Source organism: Ursus americanus, chromosome 16 (genome assembly GCF_024610735.1).
Source record: "Ursus americanus isolate L20-20 chromosome 16, mUrsAme1.1.p, whole genome shotgun sequence".
Taxonomy (NCBI): Eukaryota; Metazoa; Chordata; class Mammalia; order Carnivora; family Ursidae; genus Ursus; species Ursus americanus.
In genome coordinates, this window is record NC_142142.1 from 61,924,163 (window position 1) to 61,950,433 (window position 26,271).

The window sequence follows — 26,271 nt, forward strand, 5'->3', positions numbered from 1 at the left end:
TATAGCCAATGGAATTTAAATGTACTTATAGTAATTAAGCACCATTATTATATTTTTCAATTAATGGAACATCCCATTGACATCTATGAGCTCCAAAGAGATATACTGGGATGTTTGCAAGCATAGTAAATAAAGAAAAGACTCCACACTGAATTTTACGTTCTTCTTTTTGTACATTTTTTAAAAATCCTCTCTCATTCTCAATTTTACTGTATTTTTCTTGATGATCCATTCTCCAATATTAGACTTAGTAGAGAAACGTCATATTTGATCCAATTAAAATTACGTACAGGGACGCCTGGGTGGCTCAGTCAATTAAGTATCTGCCTTCAGCTCAGGTCATGATCTCGGGGTCCTAGGATGGAGCCCCATGTCGGGCTCCTTGCTCAACGGGGAGTCTTCTTGTCCCTCTCCCTCTACCCCTCTGCCCCTCTCCCCCCCTCGTGCTTTCTCTCTCTCAAATAAATAAAATCTTTAAAAAAATGTTTAAAATTATTTACAAAGTAAGACCAAGCCAGCTCTGTATTAGGGCCTAAAGTTTTCCCACAAAGTGAAGTACACAGACTTTCTAGAATGATCTATGGAACACCTAGCTTGGCTGTTCAGAGACTGCCCCTCAGTTTTATTATAATCCCTTCAAGTTACTGAATAAGTTATTTTCAAAACAACGTGAAAAATGAGTTATACCAGATTTTATTGGCCTTAATGTTTTCATATTTTGTGCAGTTATGTTTGGCTTCAAAAGTGAATTCAACAACGTTCCAAGCTTGGTAAAATTAATACTGTACTAGAAAAAACAATTACATCAACTTTAATGCATTAGGGAAAAATATATGTGTGGTCATCGTACTATTCAGGATGTTGGTCACATTGAGACAATTAATTTGCATACTTTTTATTCTCAATGTGATACCATCCTACATATACCTTCAGACCGTACTAAGAATGCTGCTGTGGTTCGTGGGGTCTGGACAACACTCCTAATAACTAAAAACATTTGAAAATGACCTGAAATAGAACTATTAAAAATTCCCAGCTGTGCCTCATATAATAGGATTATTGTTCAAAAACTAAATAATCTTGGGGGAGATATAACCATAAAAGTACAATATCCTACAATTGGGGAAAAAAACTTTTAAGGCCTTTCAAAACTTTTCCTTAGTGAAGTAACTTCATTTTTAATGCTCCTGTTGTTAACTTGGTCTTCCCGATAATGCTTTTAGTAATTTAAACAACTTCTGTCCTAAGATACAATTCATTCTATTTTTAAACTGGCCAAATTAGGGTTTTCTTTTTGTTTTTGTTTTTGATGTATGGTATGAATTGGAATGTCCCTAGTTCTCCATGCTTTATAGAGCAGGGGTGATTTATTTACTCTTCCATATAACAATAGGTCTCCAAGTACATGCAGATAATCTCTGTGTCTCTCTGCACCCCTCACCCCTACCCTGCTCTCCCTCCACTCCCACTCTCACGCTTTTATCTTCATGATCATTAGGACGGGGTCTCCACACAGATACTCCACTGTTCCTGTGGCTCTCATCAGGATGCATATTAGTTTCCCTACATTTAGGCAGATTTTAAAGCCAAGCCATTTAAGTTAGAACTATAAATTGGACTTTTTTTTTTTTTTTTTTTTTTTGCCTTTGTTCCCTTGAAATGACCTACTTCTTTCCTATGGTCTCCCACATCCTTTCTTTGTCACGCTTTTATCGTTTCACTCTGTCCAGCCCATTCATGAGGTGGGCTCTCATTGGCCGTGCTACATTAAGTCAACAAGGTTGCTGACTCCTTCAGGCCTTCCTGAGAGGTTCGGAGTTTCATCCCACTTGAAAACGGAAATGGCCAGCAAACAGCTTGAACTAGCGGTGCCCCTTCATAGCTTTGGGAGTAGCCTATACTCAAACGTAAAATATACAATCATGAAACACATGTCAAGACCTTGCAAAGATGCCACCTAAGATCATACTTCAGGATTCTTTAATTAGTTAATCAGAATAAAATACTGAAAAAAATATTTGTAAAATTATGTTGATAAGACTGGGAATAGTGTCTACCCATTGTCAGAACAGTCTCACCTTGGTAGAAATTTAAAATTTTCAAATGAGGGACTCTTACACAGACTGTGGCCTCAAAAGAAAAAAAAATCTAAGAGAAAAATCAGGGTCAGTGTCTAATGATGTGATTTATGTCTACCATAAGTTAGCTTATTAAAAGTAAACTGGAGGGGTGCCTAGGTGGCTCAGTCAATTAAGCATCCGACTCATGATTTTGGCTCAAGTCATGATCTCAGGGTCATGGGATCAAGCCCCATGTCTGGCTCCAGGCTCAGTCGGGAGTCTGTTTGAGATTTTCTCTATCCCTCTGCCTCTCACCCCACTCACACTTGCCCTCTCTCTCTCTCAAACTAAAAGGTTTTTATAAAAAGTAAACTTTATTATTCATTTTGTGCAAAATTTTCGATACTTTTTTTCTGTTCCATGGTGCAATGTTACTTCCTTTAGTAGAAAAGAGGTAAGGAGGGAAGTCAGGAAAGATAACCAAGATTTTTTTTTAATTATTATTACTAACATGTAATGTATTATTTGTTTCAGGGGTACAGGTCTGTGGCTTTTCAGTCTTACCACAACACACAGCACTCACCACAACATGTACCCTCCCCAATGTCCGAGATTTTAGAACACAAGAGATGGCCTCGATCTCAAACCCTCAAAAGCAATTCTTTGATGGAGGAGAATTACACATCCAAATGGTGAAATTAGTTGCCTAAGAATAAAGAATCTGGTCATTACTAAGGGTTAAATACTCACTCAAGTTTTAAATACTGTCATTAATAAATTCAAAATGGGCTCAATGGAAAAGAACAAATGTGTAATATGGAATCCCAAGGGACGTCAATATAGGGAAAGATTTTCTTGACTGAATTAAAATTCTCACTCAAGGAAAGGGACCTGAATACCACTTTCTTGCTCAAGAAATGAGGAGAACTCAAAGTATGACAGTTCACTGGATATAAGCCCATCTTATAAAGATAAAAGTGCGGCATTCTAAAGGAGACGGGCAGACATCCCAGATCAATTAAGGAAGGAGTTCTGCAGTATATGCAACACACTCATCTTTGAAACCTTAAATTTAGATAACGCAGCTCAAGAATGGGTAAATGGAAATAAAACATATAACTAAGCTGAAGAAAAATTATAGATGTAGGGATTCTTTTCCATGACAGACTTAAAACTCAATGACTCATTCTATTAAGCTGAATCAGTGGGTTAGTCAATGAAGTAAACGAAAACGAATGCTTGACAGGACAGACTACCTGACTGACTGACTGGATCTGTTAGCTGTCAAAAAGTCAAGCCGATGGTTTCACCACAACCAGTTCTTAAAGATCAAGTCTGGAAGTTAGTGCTCAAAATCCCTCAGCAGGTTAGCTGGAGAAATCATATCTGAAATTGCTATGTGGGAACCTAGACAGTATAAGGTGACTATACATAAGCATTATGTACAGAGTGAAAGAGTATAATATCAATCGAATACACCTGGACTGATTATTGCATTACTATGGACTATAATTTTCTTCAAGTTAGGACCCAGAAAATAGAAATAGGTTTGCATTTGAGTCTATCAAGTAGATCTAACGGTTGTATTGTATTTTTTGCTATACATTTAGTAGGGGCCAGGCGTTGCAATTAGAATTTTAAAGAAAAGTCCTTAACAAGAAGGAAGTCAGTACCATTTCCTCTTGAGGAAGCGCCATGCTCAGAGCATGGACTCCCTCACCAATAAATGAAAAGAGGAATAAATTAAGGCTATGTTGAAAGAAATTAAATAAATCAGTAAGTTTCAGTACTCCTAAGAGCCATAATTTCAGTCATTTCCTCCCTTTTTAAACACAGAGAATGACACTTTAAAGAAAAGGTACTTAAAAAAGTCTTTCTACATTATTTAACTGTTAATAATAATGGAGATAAAAGGATAAAGATGATTCCTGTAGCAAACAAGTCAGTTAAAAATATGACAGAATTTAACAAAAGAAAAATTTAACTGTTAAAACACTGTCATTGAATGGGTTAAAAAATGATGTGCTTCTTGTCAACGAGTCAACATAATTTAATGGCATATTTTGCACATGCTGTAAGATATTCTGCGACCATGTTGGTATTCTAGGTCTTTCGAATCATTTGGAACTATTTAGAAAATTTACCATGGTTTGTCATCTTATGAATATTTAATTTCAGTTTTTGGCACCGACTATTCAAACATTATCTTTTATTCAATTACAAAAATCAACTGAGTTTAATCCAGTTTTTCTGAGCCAAATCATGGGTCAAAATCATTTTGCTGTCTTGAAGCACCAGAGTTTGTCTCTTTTTCTGAATCTGTCACAATTTTAATCAACTGTAGTTAATCTCCTCAATTGTTCCTAATGAGGGAGCAGCAGGCTGGCTGAGGACAAAGCGTAAGAGGACACCCTGCAACCACCCCACCCCCACTCCTGGTGGGACACGTGATGTTCCTCCAGGACATTCCCAACTATCTTCATGTTAATGCCTTGCTAGAGGGGTCAACAACCTTAACTTGACAATGGCAAGGCCTCCTGCAACCTGTGAGTCTTCTTTAACATAAGAAAGTACTTTCTCAACCTTCCTTCTTCCTTACCTGCCCCAACCCCATAGTATATAATCAGCCACCCCCCTCACAACCCAGGGCAGCAGGTCTTTCTGCCCACCGGTCCAGTCCCCGTGCTTTAATAAACCATCATTTTGCACCAAAGACGCCTCAAAAATTCTTTGTCGTCAGCTCCAGACTCCACCCCACTGAACCTCACCGATATTCCAAAACCACATCATTCCCACCACTAAAACATATTCCTGCTCTATTTTTATACATTAGAATCAGTAATTTCTCTGAAGAAAATATGATTTTGAAAACAAAAGTAACTACTAGTATTAGACAATAAGCCAACCTTTGAATTAGTTTATTACAATAGTTTCCCCGCTATCCACAAGGGGTACGTTCCAAGACCCCAGTGGGTGCCTGAAACAGAGAGTACCGAACTCCGTAAATACTGTTTCTTCTTATATGTACATACGGATGAGAAAGTTTAATTATAAATGAGGCACAGCAAGAGATTAACAACAATAATAAAATAGAAGCATTATAATAGTATACCGTAATAAACGTTATGGGAACGTAGTCTCTTTCTTTCAAAATATCTTACTGGACTCACCCTTCTTGTGAGGAGATGATAAAGTGCCCACGTGTTGCGCTGGGGACAGGAGATGCACGTCGGACGCAGGCGCTGTGATGTAAAGCTAGCCTACTATTGACCTTTGAAAGATTCGTCAGAAGGACGATCATAGCCCTGGACCTCCGTTGACCGCTGGTAATTAAAACAGCTGATGGCGAAACCACAGATAAGCAGGGGACTACCGTATATATTCCTTATTACAATTCCAAATGTCAGCTCATTAAAGTTTGTAGAAAACTTTCTTGTATGTTGTATTCTCGTATATACTCACAATTTCTAAAAACTATTTAAATGCATTTGAACTTGATAAAGCTACATGTGTAGACTGTGGTTTGAGAGAGAGATGACGAGGTTTAACAAACAAAATAGATTTCCAAAAGAATTCTTGAAGGTCATCTAGTATAACACTTCCCTTTTACGGGAACAGATCTACTGCCAAAGATCAGTAGTCTATCCGCAGAGAAGAAATTAGGATTTTATGTCAGAGCGTTCTGCTTTTTCGGAGATCGGCGAGTAGAGGACAACTAACCTGGGGATGTCCTCTTTGAAGAGAGTAGGCTTTATAACATGATTACTATAGTCAAGAGAAAGGTCCTGCAGTGAGTTGTAAGTTAAAGGGTGTAGAAGTTTAGTTTAAAAAAAAAAAAAAGTACTGGTATGAGCCACTTGCAGAAATGAGACATGCCCCATTTCATTTCTTTTCCACTGTGGCTTTTATGAATTCCTGAAAGAAGCCAAGCATATTTGAAAATGTAGTGGAAACCATCATTCTTGTGTTCTATTTATGTAAGGAAAAGAGTATATGATAAAAAACAGTGTCACATCCTAACCTACCCTTTTAGCAAATCATTACTGCTAGAGTATGTGTTTGGGATAAATGCCACTTTGCATGGACCTATTATAAATTGCTCTCATATTTAAAAATGTTTTCTAAACAGTAGAAGTATCTTTTATAGTTATATGAATGTCATTGAACAATGGCTAAATATAGACGGTTGATTTATCTTATTCTGAATAGTAATAAATATTTATAAATCTGATTTCATTGTGTTGGCTCATGTTCTTCTAACTGGCCTTTACACATTTAAAAAGGTAGTCTCAAATTCAATGTTTTGCTAAGTTAGTTTAAGATGCAGGGAAAAAGAAAATTCAATCAGCTTATCTTTTATCTTGATACCAGACCTTCCTCAGTCTCTCAACATACCTTTCTTAAGTGCCTATTCTGTGTACGATGGTACATCAGTTGGTATAATCAACCTCAATTTTAAGAATTAATTATTAGGTAATACTGAAAACCAGATTCAGAAGAGTAGGTTAGGCTCACCTCCCTAGTTTTTCAGTTTTATCATTGACTTTGGGTATTTACTGACATTAAAGATCAAGAAAATGCAGATTCCATGTGACATCCTTTAGCAGTCTCAGCTAAAATATTTGACATTATGAATTTATAATGCCTTTAACACAGTGCACAGTATTAGTATCTTGGGCAACACTACTTGGAACACTTCAAATTTGTAATTTTATATATTGTGATAAATGATCCTCTTTAGCATTTTGATGCTTTTACAACATTTGCACTTTTTTTTTTTTTTTTTTTTTTTTTTTTTTGCTTTTCCTATATTCTCATTTCAGGGGCTGGGTCTGAAATTTAACGAGCATTTTCAACCAGTTTTTAAAAATGGCATAATATACTTTAATCTCAGTCCTATCTTATCAGTCTCTCCTTTCTCTTATTAATATATATGTTCTAATTAATATATATGTTCTACATATATATTATCTATCTATCCATCTATCTTTACTTGTTTACGATCACTTTCTTCCATTAGAACGTAAGCTCCAAGGGAATAGAGACTTTATTTCTCAAGTTCAGTATTTTATCCCCTGGGGTTTTAGACTACGGCACGGCAAACGGAAAATCTATTGCTTAATTAATACTTGTTGAATGAGTAAATGATTGAATGCAAACCCGTTTCATGCCTCTCCTTGGTGCCTCTTAAAGGGATTGATTATATTTTGAGACAATGTGATCAGCCTTTTTTCTACTGACTACAAACTTTCTTGATCACGCCCCATAGAAGTACCTTTTCTATCTGTATGGGCGTATATTTGAAACAAAATATTCATAAAACAATGTTATTATCTGCCATTAACTCTGATAATTAAATCTCAAAGCTATTGTATTTCATTCTACTTATGGAAAAAATAATGCTGTAGATCGGAGGATTTTTAGAGAAAGCAGAGAAAGCAGTCCATACGACACCATACTGATGACTGTGTGTCATCATATATTCGTCCAAACCCACAGAATGTACAACACCGATAATGAACCGTAACGTAGCCTTCATGCGTACCCTCTGTAACCAGCCGCGTACCATAATGTAAGCTCTGAGTGATTATGATGCGTTAGCGTGTGGTCATCAGTTGTAACAGATATCCACTGTGGTCAGCCCTGTTGATAATGGCAGAGGCTACCCATGTGTTTGGGCAAAGTGCATATAAGAAATTTTTGTACTTTCCACTTAGTTTTGCTGTGAACCTAAAAATTCTCTGAAAAAATGAAGTTTTAATAGAAAAAGTAATCATGCTGGTCTTGAAATTGAGTTCACAACCCACAAACCTGCAGTTTGTGAAACACTGTTTTAGACAAATGCCGACAGATGAACCACATGAATCTCAGCTCATATGAGAAGAGCACAGGTATCGTAGTCCGTGTTGGACTGTATAATTGTCAAGTGTCTTTTTTCCTGCACTTCCTACCCTTCTCAGATGCTCCCGGCTCTCTTTATCTGGATATCGCTGACTTCTCATATCCCAGACTTTCAGGGGCTGGAAGGCCTAAAAGATACTAGTAAATGTCTCTTCTAGGCCTTGAGCAGCTGAGAAATTATGTAAATTTGGATTTTAATTCAGCTACAAAGCTAAATACCAAAATTATTTCATATAATTCTCACCACAACCATACAAACTAAAAATCCCTCCTTTTCTAAGTAAAAACACTGAGGCTCAAGGGGTCAAATGCTTTACTCAAGGTAACACAGCTAGTAAGCAGCAACGCGAGACCCACTCCTTTTCCCAATATAGTTTCTTACCCGGTGGAGATAGATGCATGATGCAGAAGTTTCTAGAATCCAGAGTCAGTTCCTCTGGACCTCTGAGCTTCCAGATACTGAAAGGAGGGAGGCCTAAAGGCCTGGTGTTCCCTGCTTCTTGCTGTGGACCATGGAAAAGAAAAATGTAATGTTCTCTCAACTTCACTTTGCCAGTGTGCCCCTGCTCAACCCCACCCTGACCTCTAGCCCCTTCTCCTGTGCAGGGGGTGGGGGTGGGCATATAAGATTATCCCTGACCATTTCTTCTACCCTTCATCACATGGGGCCAGCACAACTAGAGCCCCTGGGATAAGAAGGACCTCTGCTCCCCTCCCACCCCTGGGAAAATAACCTTGACTCAGCTAAGGTCACGCCAGGTACTGGAGCTCCTAAGCAGCTCTGAGTCAAGCTCCTTTACCTTGCACTGTCCCACCTTCTCACCTAGTGACATGCTGAGTAAGCAGAATCTGATTCTGGCCCAACTCCAGGCCCCATCCCCACCCCACCCCGCCCTCATCAAAGCATGAGTTCAGCTCCCTGCGGATGGACTAGCCGGCCACTTGGGGAGAAGTGTGCTGGGATTCGAGCCTCTCCCCTCCTCCTGACCCCCCCAACCCCCACCCCGCTCCCCGCTGGCGGGCCGCACTGGGCTGACCCCCGGACAGCCGGGTCCCCCCTCCCACCCCTGCAGCCCCGCACCCGCGCACCCGGGGCCTGCTGGGGGCGGGGCGGAGCACGCGCCTCCCGGCTCGGGGACTGCGGGGCCGGCGGAGGCCGTGGCCGCTCTGAGCGCTCGCTCGCCCGCCCGGGACGCCGCCCCCGCTGCCTGTGCTGCCGCCGCCGGCCGCCGGAGGGGGCGGACCAGCGTCAACCTGTTGTGTGTCCCGCCACCCTCACCCGGCCTGCGGCTCCACAAGGAAGTGCGGCGCCCACACGCGCTCCGAAAGTTGGGCATGCAGGAAGTGCGCGCCCGGCACGGCCACTAGCTCGGCGGCCCGGCCCTCGCGCGGGAGCGCAGGCGGCACAGCGCGGCGTCCGGCCCGGCGGCCCCCGGCTTTCTCCTGCGGCGACGCGCTCCCCGGCCCCCGGATCCCAATGCGCGCGCTCGGCCTCGTCTACACGCTCGTCTGCGCCAACTTTTGCAGCTATCGGGACACTTCTGCTGCGCCGCAGAGCGCAGCCATCAAAGCTTTGCGCAACGCCAACCTCAGGCGAGATGGTGAGACATTCAGATTTTATTTTCTTTAATTTTAAAAAAATGACGTTTTTTGTTGTCGTCGTCCTTTATTTCTTTTAAAAAAACTTTTTCGTATGAAGCCTGGTGAAGGCTTCGTGGCGGCGGGGCGAAGGTGTCTCGTACCTGTCCCCATTCCGGAATGGGACTGGGGGCTGCGGGACGCGTGCCGGCGGCGGGGGGCTCATATGGGTCAGGTGGCTCATTTCGCTGCACCCCAGAGAAGTCCTTTCTCTGTTGTAGTCACTGATCCCAGGGCCCCGGGAGCTGCGGAAAGTTGCAGCCTGCGCCGCCCCTCGGCCAGGCTCTTAACCTTTTGAACTGGAGACTCAGATAGATGGGACATTTATGATAGGCGGAGGGACTCAAGAGTGGCTTTTTCTGGGTGGTTTGTTTTATTTTTATTGTATCAGTAGGAGGACAGGGAATGATGTCCTTCAGTCCTGCAGTCGTATCTGGAACAGAGAACTTATTTATTATTTATTTTGGGGAGATGGAGGTGTGCAGCGTTTGCCCTATAGGTCCCTGAAGTGAATTTCCCACGGGGGTGCAGCTGTGGCTCAGAAGCTCTGAGTCTGGGGGACTGGGACAGCTGGGGTTTCATCTGTCCCGCAGGGGGACCCGGCTTGTGCTATTCATTTCCTCGCACAAAAGGCTTTCCAACTGTTTGGAAGAAGCAAGACTTTAGACAGCTAACCTAAGCAAGGTCCCGAGCACACTTGTTTGTTCTCCTTTGCTCCGGAGGACACCTGGGTCAGTGAGTCCCAGAGACTTTAACTGAGCTTGCTTACTTTCTGGGCTTCCACCAAGATCTGAACTTGATTTATTCCTTTATTCTCAACTACGACTGATGTTGCCAGTAATTTGAAGCTGTTTCTACCATCTACCTGAACTGGCCCATAGTTTTTTGTTTGTTTTGTTTGTTTGTTTGTTTGTTTGTTTTTCCTTCATCAGTACTATTTTTCTTTCTGTCTGCCTGTGGAAAGTTCTAACACAACCCACAAGGAGCTCACCAAGCTGTTCTTAATGGCTTCACTGAGTTGGCAATATATGTTCTCCCGTAAATTCATAGTAGCCGTCTTACTCCCTTATCAGTTTCTCTCTTGCTATGCCCTTAATTTGGACTTTACTGAAAGGCTTTTGGACTTTGAAACCACAGGAAAAACCTAGTACGTTTTCTGATGACAGGTACGCTATAGATTTCAGTGTGCTCACGCCATACGAGGTGCTGTAGGTGTGTGGAGGGGGCACGGGGAAGCCTCAGGGTCACCTCCTGGCCAAAAGATGCCCTATATCTCCACAATTACTTTAGCACGGTATTTTTATGTAAAATATTCCAGCAGTGGCTTGCCCTCCATCTTAGTTAAAGCACAGAATTTTCTTACTAAAACTTAAAAAAAAAAAAGGTTTAGGCTCAAGACCAAACTTTTATAGTTTTGCTTCCCTCATTAATGTTTCCACCAGGGACGGTCTTCTCCTAGTTGAGTTTTTAGATTTGTTAACGTTTGCACTTTCTATGCCCTCTTAGCCGTGTGGAATAAAATGCCATGTATAATTTGCATGACTTCATAGCCATAATTTTGTAATCCTTAGCCTCCCAAGTATCAGTTACAAGATGTCAAGGACAGAAAGTGAAAAGTATGTAACCATTGCCTGGTAACCCAGGATTCCAACTAAAACCAAGTCATGCAGCTCATATTTTTTTAAAAGAATACTCTCCTTTTAGTTTTCATTGTTAAAACTCTGTACATCTGCCTAGTCTATATGATAAATGCTTTATTTTATCAAAATTTTGAAAACTACCCTGGATTGATTTATTCATATTTGAGTTAAGGCTGTTTTTCAATTACTAAGAGCACACACATGCACACACATTTTGATTAATTTGGATTGCTCAATACTTTCCTCAATGTCAGTCTCATTTTGCAAACAAAACTAGGAGGGGGGGAAAGGTTAGATTAAAAAAATTGTTATATACAGAGTAAAAAAAAATTAATACTCGTCATGGGTTATAGTTTGGGGAATTTTCAAAAGTCATCTTATTCTTAAGTGTTACAGAGCATGCATTCTCAAAGAGAGACAAAATTGCCCGAAAGTAGCAAAATCGGATCTTAGAGGGTGAAAAAGTCTTAAATACTACAATGGTTTGTGATCCTCCAAAGGGCCAGTATATATAAAGAAGTAGACCGTATATCTGTAGTGTTCAATTTTATGGGAGGGGACATGATTAGGAAAAAAATCTAAACAGGCTTTTGAAGGGAGGATTGATGATAATGGAAAAAAAAAAAGTTGAGAAGCACTGCCATAGGTTTTGCTGAGGGAGTAAGAATAAAGGGTCTTTGAAAAAGTCTAGACATCATCTGGAAAATCTTAATCACAACAGTTGGGCTGATGAGAGAAAGTAATAACGTATTAAATTAAAACCCTTGTTCTAATTCCAGACATTTTTAACTGGTTCCCCTGAAGTTCCTTTGTTAAGGAAGAAAATAGTCTTGTTCTTTGGAGTATCATTTTAAGACAGGGTGTAAGCCTGGGGAGGACATGGGTATGGAATGTAATAAGGGGAAATACAAAAGATAAAAGTTTCCAAACATTAATGTAGAGTCCTTAGGAGATCAGACCCTCAGATTACAAGTGGTGGTAAGTCACAATAGAAAATTAGCCCTGACCCTTGAATAGGGTTTTAGAAACCAGTACCTAATGATGGAACAATAATCATTCATAGCTGAGTGCCATCAATTTGTTCCCACTGACCCTGTTAGCTGCTACCTAATGCTGGAATCAAGATAAGAACAAACAGGGCAGACATCCTGTCATGGGCATGAGATGTGTTGGATCCTGTCCAGCCTGACACACAGAAAACTTGTTTTTTTTTTTTCTACCTGTACTGGAGAGATCCAGATAGCTGGAATAGCTAGAAATGGTACGGAAGTGTTAGAGTCAATAAATGATAATCTCCTTCTACCCAGTGTAGGAGGCCGGTCTGCTGCTGTCTCCTGGCCTTCCAGAACTCTCCATCACAATATATTTGTATTATAAAGGGGTATCTGCAGACTCCTTCCCAGCACCTGCAGAATGGCCCAAGGTGACCCAATGGTGGTGGAATTTGGTCCCTGTCTCCAGGAGGAAACTGGATTCTACAGCTAAGATGGATAAAAGTATCATAGTTTGCAAAACTTAATTGAATATTTATACTTCCTTATATCAAATTTATTATTCTTAAACTGATTTACTTTTGACACCCATTCCTGATGTCCCTCCTAGCACAGAGAAAGTCTTAATTTAGCAGCACAATCCCCATATTCTTATTTTAGTGCCTGTGCAGTTGGTGCTTTTGTAATAACTGGTCACAACTGTGTTACTCAGAGTGAGGATCAAGAAATATAAAGGTAGCAATTAACTGACAGTATTACTTATTTTAAAAGCAAACTAGACAGGACTTCCTGCTGGGGGTCCGGGGTTAGGGATACAGATGCTCTCTTCATTTTCTTGACCTTTTGTTGTTTTCTGTGTTGCTTTCAGGTGCTGGTGGGAAATGATTCTGAATTTAAATTTGTTTGCTTAATATGCCAATACTTGAATTTTCTGTTATATTATCATTACCTAGTGATAGGCCTGCAGGTTTACTAATTGTGGTCTTAAATCTTTAAGGAGTCAAGCTTGTTTCTTAGATAATGTGGGTTTCTGTCATCAGTGATGACAAAGATTAGATCTGTTAGGAAAGGTGACAAAAGAGAGGACAATGTAAACAAATTACTAGGTTTATTTGTTTTTTTTAATGTATGTCAGTAACACTGACATGCAATATCCTTTATATGCACCCCTATATATAGGATAGATATTCTGTATGTTGCAGCATTATTTGCAATAAAGACATTATTTTTAAAGTGTGTGAAAGCTGAGAATCAGGTTAGTGTCAGATCTTATGTTCTTCTGATTTGATATTTTCTGTTCAACTCCAAGGGCATTAAAGTTTCATAATCTCATAGAGCATCATGGTGATTATGGATTTTAAGTGTAAAATGGCTTTGACTTGCTGCCATGGGTTATAGTATTTAATATAGGTTCTTCTAAAGAGGTGTGTTTAAACAGGTGACATATTCTGTGTAGGAGGAAATGCCACTAGGTTGAGATTTTGTCTATGGGATTTTCCCTCTCAGGGAATGGGAGCAAAACTTCATTGTTTCAGAACAGTATGGTCAACCAGTGGAGCATTGTCCCCAGAGTTATTGATCTCTAATGACCAGTGATAAGCATGCTGTCACACAGGTCTCCTGAGTATGCGTGGTCTCAGCCCCATCATTCTGAGTCTGGAAGGACGTGTGTATTTATGTCTGTCCTTGAGAGCTGAGTCATAATGCACATTTTCTCCCTTCTGGAGCTGCTCTTCCACTTTCCCTGCTGAATCAATCCGATTAGCTTAAAAAGGTACTCCCTGAGCACTGTAATAAAATCTTCCTTATATTTAAAATAAGGACATCTTTTAAGTGAGCCAGGTGTGGCTGCTCCTAGCTTATCAGTGCCATGTCCTTTAGGGAATGATTTGGTCTCTTCACAGAGGAGTCAGATGGCAGAAGGTGGAAGTGAATCGTATTTGAGCTGTCTGTCCTTTTTTAAGGTTGTCTCTTTTTAGTTTGTTCCTTACTTGGTGTGGACTGTCCTCTAAACATGAAACGTTGAAAATGAATGTACAAATAGTTCTTTGTCCTGAGCTCTGCTGCTGACCCCCACTGTAACTTACTCATGTCTATGGCAATTATTTATTGTATCTCTAAGCTTTGCCAGTTGCGGTATTGGGTGCACAGTTATCTAGCACATTATGAACAAAACATGCCCAGTTCCGGCCTTCTTCCAGCCTGTAGTCTCCTGGACAATAGAGACAAATGCATGCTTCGTGCCAGTGTATTACCATTGTCTTTCAGATGCGTTCTGAAAGCCCCAGGATTCTCCACCTATTCTTCAACAGAACTGTTCCACATGCATCTCTACATTTTTGCTTCACATATTTGAAGCCATCAAAAGACTTTTATTTGAAAATAATTTATTTTGCAGTTAGAAAAGTGTGAAGGCACAGTGTAGTGTGATAGTTGCTTTTATGGAGGAAATGCACAGGGGTATGGGAATTCACAAGGAGCACCTAATCTAGATTTGAGGGATTGGGGAAGGCTTCCTGGAGGAAGTGGTGAGTAGAGTCAGAAGGGAAATGAAGGGTGAGTAAGTTGGAGGCGGTGAGGAAGGAGGGTGGAGTTTGCTAGTGGGAGACAGCCCTTGCCGAGATTTGAAGTTGAGAACATAACCATCATGTGTCTACCAAGTAAAGGTCTGGGAAGTAATGTTAGGGAGTTCGGCCATTTGTAGGGCGATGAGAAGCCACTGGAAGAATTAGTTTGGAGAAAGATAGGGCCTGTGCCGTGTTTGAATACTGCGTGCCCATGCTCCTGAGAAGTCACCCAGGCCAGTGCTGTGATCGGGAACAGTCTCCCAATACCTCCACTGCCCGTGGGACATGAACACAGGACCACTTAATTTTCAACATGATTGTGGTGGATGTGGCTGGTTTTCCTAGCCCGAAATTTCCAGATGTAAGACACTGGTGTCCTGGGACGTCACTGAAGTCCCCTCCCCCTGGATGCCCCCGCTGTGGCTCAGCATGCCAGATGCTAGATTCTGTTCCCCGTACCTGAGGTCTCATTCAGATCATGTAGATAGTCGGTGCGTTTACAACATTTTAGGGTATTTCAAACTTCTATATTGCAGGATTAATTCAATTTAAAAGGGAACATTTTTACACTGACTTTTATGTGAAGGACGGTTTTGGCAAAAGGTACAGGGGGATAATACATAATAGCCAAAAAGAAAGAATCCAAGACAAATACTGCAGCAAAAAAATGTTCTCCCTCCCCACACAGTATTTCAGGACCAAATGTAAGTCATAAATAAAGGAGTAAGCCCACGAGACACTAAAGTGCACAAGTGCACACACAGGAAGAAATATTTTCTTCCAAGGATTTTTTTTCAGAATAGGAATGAAGCATGCCTTGTTTTTACAAGCGTTGATGATGCATATAATAATATATCTTTTCTCTGCTCTGTACCATGGTATGCTGACATCAATATATTAGCTTTAATACTGATAGATTAATACTGGGCTTTTTTGTGCTTCGTGCTGTGTTCAGGTTAGTGGTTTTCGTGTAGTTGGGAGGCAGGGGTGTCTCTGGAAACACTCTGGTCCAGGCATAGAAGTTGTCTTTCATATGAGGAGGGATGTTTTCTGATTTTAGGTTTTTTACTTGAGCACTTTTTTGTAGAGTGTTTACGAAGACAGATAGTTTCAGAGGCAGCACTTTGCCTGCAAAAGTGAGCCAGATGTGATTTGGAATCTTGTACCTTAGGATTCTTGATTTCTGGAGTTTGGAAGCCAGTGTGCCTTCTTGGGACTGAAGGAGCTCCATGAAACCTGCTGGGTGTGCTGAATTATGTGCTCTGTGAGTTTTGAACATGTCATTTCAGACCCAGCAGGTTCTGCATTTCACTGAGACATGCCATGAGCAATCTAGCAACAGCCTGCTTTTATTTTTTAAAATTTTTATCCATTTATTTTTTTTTTGTTTATTTATTTATTTATTTTAAAGAGGGAGTGCATGAGTGAGGGGAGGGGAAGAGGGAGAGAGAGAGAATCTTAAGCAGACTCCCACTGAGCCTGGGAACCCGATGTGGGGCTAGATCTTATGACGCTGAGATCATGACCCAAACAGAAATCAAGACTTGGACCCTCAACCAAATGAGCCCCCCACGTGCCCCCAGTAACACCCCACTTTAACAGACTTGAGCTATTCGGCAACCTCTACAATGTAAGATGCAACCAGGTGAACCAGTAAGTATGCAATAAATCCACTTCAAAGCCAACATCAGTGTTGCAGAGTTTGTAAATGAGTTCATAAGTTCATGTGTCAGACACGAAGAGACCCTTTGCCTCTACTTTCCATGTAATTCCATCCCCCTTGTTTTGGTAGTTTTTATATCCACAGCAGAATAGGAGCATGATATTGGAATAGAGAACAGGACTGGTTCGAGTTATGCACACTGTTGGTACAGAGAACTGACAGCTAGTAGTTTTTCTGCCTCTTTGTATTTCCACGCCTTGGAAAGCAATCATGAGAATGTAAGGCTTCTTATTGAATAAGGCCAAGAAAGTTTCAGCCTGCAAGGGACTGAATGTCTGTTTCCCCCCAGAATTCATACATTGAAATCCTAACTCCCGGCGTGATGCTATTAGAAGGTAGAGCCTCTGGGAGGTTATTAGTGGCGTTAGCGCCCTTATACAAGGGACGCCAGGGACATCCCTCACCCTTTATGCCAAGAGAGGATACAGCAAAAAGATACCCAGGCCTTGATCTTGGACTTCCGGCCTCCAGACCCGTGAGGTATAAACTTGTGTCGTTTAAACACTCTGCTATTTGGTTGCAGCAGTCTGCGTGGGCTAAGACATACCTTGCTCCAGATGCCACCAGGGAATTACTGTGTTACAGCCCAGTAATGTTGCTGATTTTTAAAATCATGTGCTTGATTACGGCGCCTTGGGGGCTCAGTCGGTGGAGCGTCTGACTCTTGGTTTCTGCTCAGATCACGATCTCAGGGTTGTGAGATCCAGCCCTGCATCTGTCTCTGTGCTCAGCCGGGAGTCTGCTTGGGGTTCTCTCTCTGTCTCCCTCTGCCCCTCTCTGCCCCCCTCACAAGTGTTCTCTCTCTCTTTCTCTCTAAAAAATTTAAATAAATGAAATAAAATTATGTCCTTAAATCATAAAGGAAAGTTTAGATGATGTGTTTAGTGGGTTTACTGGTGTCCTAAACTGAAAGTGGTATTAGCTGCAGTATATATGGATTTCAACCAGAAAATTGGCATTTCTGTGTCAACCTTGTGGAAAAGAATGATTGCAGCCTGCATGATAATAAACACATTATCATTCTTTTGGTAGTAAGTAATAGATTTGTGTTTGTCAAGAGGGAGATGAAGAGGGATTTTATTGGCACTTTGGATTAGACCATTTTGAGGTCAGAATTCTTAATAACTTGAGTGAAGACATAGCACACATCTGCTAAACTTAGGTATTTTAGCTGGAAAGAATAGTTAGTGAGTTGGAGTAGATGTAGAGAGGTAGGCTTTCTTGTAAAGGGCCAGATAGTAAATATTTTAGGTTTTCAGGCTATAGTGTCTCTGTTGCAATGACTTGACTCTGCCATTGTAGTATGAAAGTAGCCATGAAATTATGAACAGGTGTGGCTGTGTTCATTCCAATAAAGTGTTATTTACAGAAACAGTGTGGGTCTGAAGGCTGTGATTTGCTGACTGCTGAATTAGAAAATCCATGTGCTCTTAGGTGAAAATGATTGGCTGATCTTTTGAAATTCAACAGGAATAAGTGAAAAATCTCATTCTTTGGCTAGGAAACAAGAGCAACTACATAATTACAAAATGGAGTAACTTGGATTAACATCAGCTCATGCCATGATGGATGGTTGGATGGATGGATGGATGGATGGATGGATGGATGGATGGATGGATGGCTAGATGAATAGATAGGTAGATGGTTGGATGGGTGGACAGGTGGGTGGGTGGATGGATGGATGGATGGATAGATGGATGGATAGATAGGTGGATGGATGAATGGGTGGATGGATGGATGGATGGATGGATAGATAGGTGGATGGATGGATGGATGGATGGATGGATGGATGGATAGATGGATGGATAGATAGGTGGATGGATGGATGGATGGATGGATGGATGGATGGATGGATGGATACGTAGATGGATGGATGGATGGATGGATGGATGGATGGATGGATGGATAGATGGATGGATAGATAGAAGGATAGATAGGTGAATGGATGGATGGATAGATGGATAGATGGATAGATAGGTAGATGGAGAGGTAGATGGATGAATGGATGGATGGATGGATGGATGGATGGATGGATAGGTAGATGGATGTACATGTCTATATCTGTGTCTGTATTGTTAACTGGTTTAAATTAACACAGCTTATGTTTCAACAAATGTGTAGTTGCTAAACAGCAGTCACTGTTTAAACCTGGTATCAGCATTAATACTATGTCAGGATCAGGGCGGCGGCAGTGCTCTTTTAAGTCAGACTCTGTTCCAGTCCATCGTGTATGAGGGTTAGTGGTCAGGGTCCCTCTCCTGTGGACCAATCTGCTGACTCCTTCAGTCCCATGACCTAAACCCACAGTTTACTACTCTTCTTTTTTTACATTTTCCTTCTTTTGGGCTCCATCTCCTCAGCCAACATGTGTGGTCAAGTTTCTTTGCACCCTCCCACAATGTATGCAAGCTGTTTTACTATTTTTCTATTTTATCACCATATAAGCATCTTTGGTTTCACCATGACTCCCTGTCTCCACCTCTCTCCTCTGCCTTACCCACTGTCACTCCCATGGCTCCCCTGAACACTCTGGGCGATGTCACTGTGATTTGTAACCTCCCCTGTGATGGGTCGCTCTCGTCTTGCAACACTGCCTTCCCTTGGCTTGACACTGCCTCACCTTTGCCTTAACTGCTCCTAACTGCCAGGTTTGAAATGGTGATAGAAATAAAGCTGGGAATAACACAGTACTTGTTTTAGGTTCTTTAGAGGAGCAAGATTAGAGAAGGCCTTAAGAAGTGTATTTTACATGTTATTGTCCCTGTAACATTTCATTATGAATAATGAAGTAGCAAAGATCTTAGAATGTAGTAGGGATTTTGTTAATACAGAAAGAGCATACAAAGATAAAAAATATATTGCAACCTAGTAATGGCTATAATTGCCGTATTTTGTGAAGCGATATGTATAAATACATTAAATATATACACATATATATGTTTGTGAACTTAAAATGTTTTAAATAGAAGGGTTTTTATGGCTATGGAAATGCAATGTTGAACACAGACATAGATTTTGTTTTCTTGTATCATTGAGCACTCTTTTATTTCTTTATTTTCTGTCTCAGCTAGGTGTTTGTGTCACTGTCTGCCCTGGAAATACTGGTACTTTTTTTAAGGCTCCGACGTCAGCCATATTGTCTCACTTTTCTCACTGATAATCTCTGGAAGATCTTAGTTTTGTCCGAAGTGTCAATTGCTGCTTATGTGTTGGAGACCTGTGAACATGCATTTACTGCCATTGCCTCTTCACCGAGCTCTGAACGTGACGTCTACGTGGGCTGATTCCACTGGTGCTTAAAGTAAGCTCTCCAGCTTGGAGGCCTGAGAGTGAAATAATGAGGTGTTTTTTTTTGTTGTTTTTTGTTTTGTTTTGTTTTGTTTTGTTTTTAATATTAGCTTACTCATTCAGTGGTGAATGCCTTAGCAGTATTAATCCTTGTGGCTAATTCTTTCGGACACAGCACAGTTATGTTTGCATGGACCATGGGTGGGAATACGGGCAGAGGGACTGCATCACTCCGTCATCTTTCCGGACCCCAACACTCCCCAGGAAGAATTGGCTACTCCTTTATTTATCGCCCATTTCCGTCATAATGCCTCTCACGGTACTTATTTATTTACCTGTCTGACATTTTCTGAGGCTTGCCGTATTTAGTACAGCCAGGGGTGCTCATTGTCCGTTTCCTTGTCCAGCACATGGGAGACGAATCAGTAAATCCGCCATAACCCGTGTCTCCTTTCTGTGCCCCATCTTTGAACCGCGTGAGCCCTCCCACCAGCAGACTATAAAGGAGTGGAGAAGAGGTGTTTAAACTCTGAATCGAGGGTGACGGATTTCTGTTCATTGTCTGGGGGCTCTTGATATTCTAGAACAGGCCAGGCCATAGGAGTGGAGGAACAGGTAAGGGAAGGTCGTGGAGATACACACTTGAAGCTTTGGGAGCCTGTGCAGAATCCACGCGGGTGGAATCTAGAGACAGGAAGGCAGGGGAGAAACATTTTTTTTTTTTAAGATTTTATTTATTTATTAGAGAGAGAGAGCGAGCACAAGCAAGGGGAGCAGGCAGAGGGAGAGGGAGAAACAGGCTCCCCGTTGAGCAGGGAGCCCAATGCGGGACTCGATCCCAGGACCCTGGGATCATGACCTGAGCCGAAGGCAGATGCTTCACCAGCTGAGCCACCCAGGGGCCCCAGGAGAGAAACATTATTTACATGAAATACATGCACAGTGAACATGAAGAATCAACAGTGTATTATTGTGCTTTTCAAGTAGGTGATTTCATGGTTTGTGGGCGTATGAGAATAAAACTTGGTATTTCTGGAGTCCTTGCAACACGGCAAAGGGCTCTCTAGCCCTGCCGACAGTGGTTGGTGTGAAGGGTTGAGTTATGTTTCCAGCAGACTTTGTGGATAATGCCAAGATGACACATTTTTTTAGACTGCTGCCTTAGGCATAAGCATGACATTTGGGGGTTCACTTTGGACTAATATCATTGAAGTGTGAAGAGTTTACCCCCCCAAAAAACCCCTCTACACATACCGACTACAGCGAATCCTTTTAGGGATACCTTTCCTTTCCAGTATTAATATTTGAGTGCTTTTACATGAAATTCCTGCTACTTACTAAAAGTTCAAAAGATAGAGGTAAAAATAAATTAAGGATCTGGAAAAAAGTCTTAAGGTTCAATCCGGATGATTAACGAACATTAAGAAAAATTAATGGCATCTCTGTTCTGTGCATATAAGGAGCGTGTGTTTAACCCATTTGTTATTTTACTGAGGATTAAGTGAGAGACTTGCCATTGAATGGAATAAAAAATATATGTATTTCTTATAAGAACAAAATGCTCATTGATGGAATAAATATGGAATTAAAGGATTTTTATAGAGTTGTTAATTAAAAAGAATGAAGTGAGAGCTATTTGGAGCCTAGTTTAAATACAGCATATGGGGGCATTATTTAAATGCCCTGAGAAGAACTGCTGTGGCTTTGTATTGTTTTGATTCAATTCTGTAGATTAATGCTTTTCACCAAACCCAATTCCAATAAACGTGAACGCTACTCATTCGCTCAGCAGATGTTTCAGTGCTGCAAAGCCCAGGATGACACACTGCGGTAGAACAGGTGAGCCTCAGGCACCGTTGCTAACTCTCTTAAAGCTTGTACTTTGGCTGAAGAGATGAAACGAGTCTGTGAATCAGCACAGGGCTCTGTCCATCTGGGTGCCACCATTAGGTACCCTAGCCTTTTTGTTTGAAGAATCGGTCCTGTTGACCTAGTTGTAACCATAAGTCGTCTCTCCTAATATTTAGCTCAGAAAAAATTATACTGGTTGAGCTGTTGTTGAGCACAGGATTCTTCGAAGGTTGAAAAACAACTCCCTCATTGGTTGTCACTATTCTACTCATTAAAATTCGAGCAGAAAAGTAACTTTTGATTGTAGAACTGGGAGTCGTACTTTCTTGATTTCCTCTTTTGTGTATTTAGATGTTAGCCTAAATATTCCTGAACCACAAAAGCAAAAGCTGTGAACTCCCTTGGCAACACACATTAACTTTTTAATGCTTACTTACTAACTTTTTTACTACGTAATATGCAATATGATTATTTGACCACTGGATGGCAGTAGAAAAAAGACAGCTTTGTGCATCATATTTTTTTTACTCCCTCTCTTGGGAATGTGAGTTAAACTAGGGAAATTTCATACTTTTCAAATACATTGGGAAAAAATGAGCAATAATGGTAATCTGTCACTAATATACAACTGTTCTCATCTATGTGATCTCAGCAAGTTTTAGATATAATTAAAATAGTTGAATCAGTTATATGACTCTTGTCTTGCTTGGTGCCGTTTACACACCCAGTTTGCAGGCATGTCTAAAATCCATGAAAATAGAATTTAGAAACATCGATTAGTTGAGGGGGCGCCTGGGTAGCGCAGTCGTTAAACGTCTGCCTTCGGCTCAGGGCGTGATCCCGGCGTTCCGGGATTGAGTCCCACATCGGGCTCCTCCGCTGGGAGCCTGCTTCTTCCTCTCCCACTCCCCCTGCTTGTGTTCCCTCTCTCACTGGCTGTCTCTGTCACATAAATAAATAAAATCTTTAAAAAAAAAAAAAAAAGAAACATCGATTAGTTGAAAATTATTTTCTGAACGACATTTGCACGTGCAAAGCCCTTAGCTGACCAGTTTCCTCTGAGCACAGAACCATCTGGTTGGCCACTCTAGACTTGCAGAAACTCCCTGGAGACTCTCGTTACTTGCCAGGTGTTTATCGGAAATAAGTAATTTGGGGAGATAAAAGCATTAGTACCATATTGGGAGTGAGAAGTCATCATCTCAGAATCCTCGCGTGTGTGGGATCCTGAGGAGACACCGGCAGAGCGTTGAGCAAGTGAAAGCTCAGGAGCATGAAGCCAGCAGCTCACTCCCAAGGTGGGGACAGGGGTCGGTTATGGGCACTCAATAGCACATAATTGCTATATAAAATGTTTGGTTGTGTCCATCCAGCTTTAATAAAGATTGCAAAATGGCATACATAAATGACCATTTTTAGTGCCTACTGTAGGGCAGGTTGGAAAACTATGTGTTGGAGTCTGTCTTCTCTGGACTCGTGGCCCTCAAAGGTTGCACGCCCTAATTCTGGCATCTCTAAAGAATGCTTTCTACGGCAAAGAATTTGCAGGCGTGATTTAGCTAAGGATCTTGAGATGTGGGGAATCATCCTGGATTTTCTGAGTGGGTCCTGATGTGATCGCAAGTGTCCTTATAGGAGAGAGACTGAGGGAGATCTGACACAGGGACAGAAGAAAGGACCGTGTGGCCACAGAAGCAGAGACTGGAATGATGTGGACACATGCCACAGAATGCCGGGAATCACTGCAAGATAGGAGAGGCGAACAACATATTCTTTCCCTGGCGCATCCAGAGGGAGCTCGACCCTGCCAGCACCTTGATTTTGGATCATGGCACCGATCTCAGAGTCTGGCCTCTAACACTGTAAGAGAATAAATGTGTGTTGTTTTAAGCTGGTCAGTCTGGGGCAATTTGTTACAGCACCTATGGGAAACTAATAAAGGGTATGAGAGATCTTTTGATGTGAAGGGTGAAGAGTTGGACTGTTTGTTGGGCTCAGTTTTCTAATCATGTATACATTTCACTGGCCAGGAAATCTGTATTGACAGTTTAATGGTGCATTTAGATCTCTGCCTTTGAGAATTCTCTAGTAAGACGAGCCTTACTTTTGCCCTAGTTCCATACCAGAATATCTTGAAAATCCTGGCTTCAGCTCTTAACCTGTTTTTCAGTTCTGATGCTGTCCTGACATGATCAAAGGGCAATGTTCCTATTCCATTATAGTTTCATTGATTCTTAAAATTCTCCCTTAACCCATATTGTGACATTTATGGCTTTGTTGGCTCATGTGCATTCGTTGGTTCATTCCACAAACTTTTGTTGTGAGTTCAGTGTGTTAGTTTCTAGGCTGGATTGTAGGGCAACAGTGTTGACCGTGGTATGATGATAATGACTTTGTTAATTAGCTGTGCTGTAATGGTTATCATCCAGAGTGCTTACTTGTACGGAGAGTATGCTGATGGGACATACTATGTGCTAGTGTGATGGCGATATTACGTGATAGGTGGTGGAAGATTAAAGAGATTGATCGCGGGGTATTTGCAGATATTAGGTTTGTTGGGAATTTGGAGCTTAGGACAGAATGAGAGAATTCTAGTTGAATTTCTTCTTTTTTTTTTAAGATTTTATTTATTTATTTGACACACAGAGAGAGACAGCCAGTGAGAGAGGGAACACAAGCAGGGGGAGTGGGAGAGGAAGAAGCAGGCTCTTAGTGGAGGAGGCTGATGTGGGGCTCAATCCCAGAACTCCGGGATCACGCCCTGAGCCGAAGGCAGACGCTTAACCGCTGTGCCACCCAGGCGCCCCTCTAGTTGAATTTGTGAGCCCAGTTTCATTAGCTGGAATTGAACCCAACACTTGCCACTTTAGAGCGCCATTGCCCAACAGAAATATACTGCAAGGCTCTGTCATTTAAAAAATTGCAGTAGCCACATAAAAAAGTAAAAAAGAAATGCATGAAACTTATTTTATTAATATATTTTATTTAACCCAATCTGTACCCAAATATTATCCTTTTAATGTTCAATAAATATTTAAAAATAGTGAGATATCTCTTCATAGTCTCTTTGTCATGTTGAGTCCTCAGAATAGGATATGCACTTTTACACTTATGGCACCTCGTATTTCAGACTAGACACATTTCAGATACTCAGTACTAATATGGGGCTGGTCATTATCAATTTGAACAGCATCGTTCTGAGACATTAATATCATTTATTTAGACTAACACAGTTATCATTGGTCTTTTTCCAAAATAAAAAATAATTTATGAAAGCTCTTTCTCCAGCTCTTTTTTTTGCAGTGTGTTGAAGTTGACTTGAGTCACTTTTTAGGAGAAGTAATAATCTAATATAGGGCAAATTTTATATGGTTTCTATTTTGCTTTCTTATTATATCAACATGGATACATTTGATGTTTCTGATTGCTTTCATATATTCTCTTTAAAAAAAAAACATCATACAGTCATCTATAAGATATGCAGTCAGCCAGGCTACTCAGTTTTTACGGCAAGTGCAGCGTTTTTGATATTTGAGAAGCTGCTTATGCAAACAGCAGCTGGTGCTTCATTTCTCTGTCATGGATGAAAAAATCTGTACTTAACCAGCTTTGGTATTCTTTTTCATCTACAACTTAATTTGACTCAGGTAGTGGTAACATTCTTTTTTATCACTTGACCATTTTTAAAAATTACCTTTTCTGGCTGATCAGTGAAAGATTTGAAAAGCCAAGTCTTGCCATGTGCGGAGGGAGGCTTTAACCTATTAGAAGTTTGATACAGCTTTTTATTAAATAACCCATATCTCCCTGGATTTAGAGGCCTTGAACAGCATCTGTTTCGAGTCTGCCTTTTTAAAGGAAATTTAAAGGTTACGAGCACTGGCGTTTTGCATTTTAAAATCTCAGGTCTACCAGTCACTCTATGGTCCACAATGGAAAGATGATCAATAGAAATGATTTCAGAAATATAAATCATTCCTCCTTTTTGCTCAGTGACTTATTTCTACCAAATTTTTGATTGGGTGTTTGTCAGCATGGCCTTTTAATTTGTTAATAATTTGGGCAAGCAAAAGCATCTGTCAAGTGAATGCAGCTGGGAAGGGTGTCCTGTTTTTCTGTAACGGACTCTCGAGCCGTCTCCGTGGATTTTGTTCCTGTGAGAGGCTGACGTGTAACATGTAACACGTAACCACGCCCCATACAGGTTGCACGGCTGCACAGTGCATTTCTTCTGTGGGCAGCGGGCTCAGCTCACGCTGCCTGAGGTCTCAGCCCGCGAAGGACCTCAGCACGGTGCCCTTCGTGTTCCGGACAAACACCCAGGATGGAAAAGCTTTGTTCTAAGGAAGGAACTGCTTCATGAGCTCAGCATGTCTTCCACAGCCCTGTGGGTCAGGACACAGCGTGACTCTACTTCTGGGAAAACGTTTTGTTCACGAGGCACTTTTCGTTTCCAGAGAAGTGGTTTTAAAAACGATCCCATCCTGACTGTGCCCGCTGCGCCGAGCCCTCGCTCACCTCTACCTGCAGTGATATCATTTATTTTTGTTGGTGTGTGTCCTTTCTCCTTCCAAGAAGCTGAGCTGGGAGGATGGAGACTTGGTCTCTCCT

The 26,271-nt window shown here is 41.2% G+C and overlaps 1 protein-coding gene and 1 long non-coding RNA gene across 3 annotated transcripts in view; one reads left to right on the forward strand and one right to left on the reverse strand.

The window, feature by feature from the left end:
- Nucleotides 1-8,449, reverse strand: part of LOC123792356 (uncharacterized) — a 166,934-nt gene extending 158,485 nt beyond the window's left edge. The window contains exon 1 of the long non-coding RNA XR_006779677.2: nucleotides 8,344-8,449. This is a non-coding gene — a long non-coding RNA (uncharacterized LOC123792356). The remainder of the gene's footprint in view (nucleotides 1-8,343) is intronic.
- Nucleotides 8,450-9,136: 687 nt separating this feature from the next.
- PDGFD (platelet derived growth factor D) overlaps nucleotides 9,137-26,271 on the forward strand; it is a 224,669-nt gene continuing 207,534 nt past the window's right edge. The window contains exon 1 of one of the 2 annotated variants that reach the window (XM_045797661.2): nucleotides 9,137-9,562. In XM_045797661.2, coding sequence (XP_045653617.2) covers nucleotides 9,439-9,562 — 124 coding nt within the window. In that variant the 5' untranslated portion in view covers nucleotides 9,137-9,438. The remainder of the gene's footprint in view (nucleotides 9,563-26,271) is intronic. The other variant, XM_045797659.2, reaches the window with a different exon arrangement.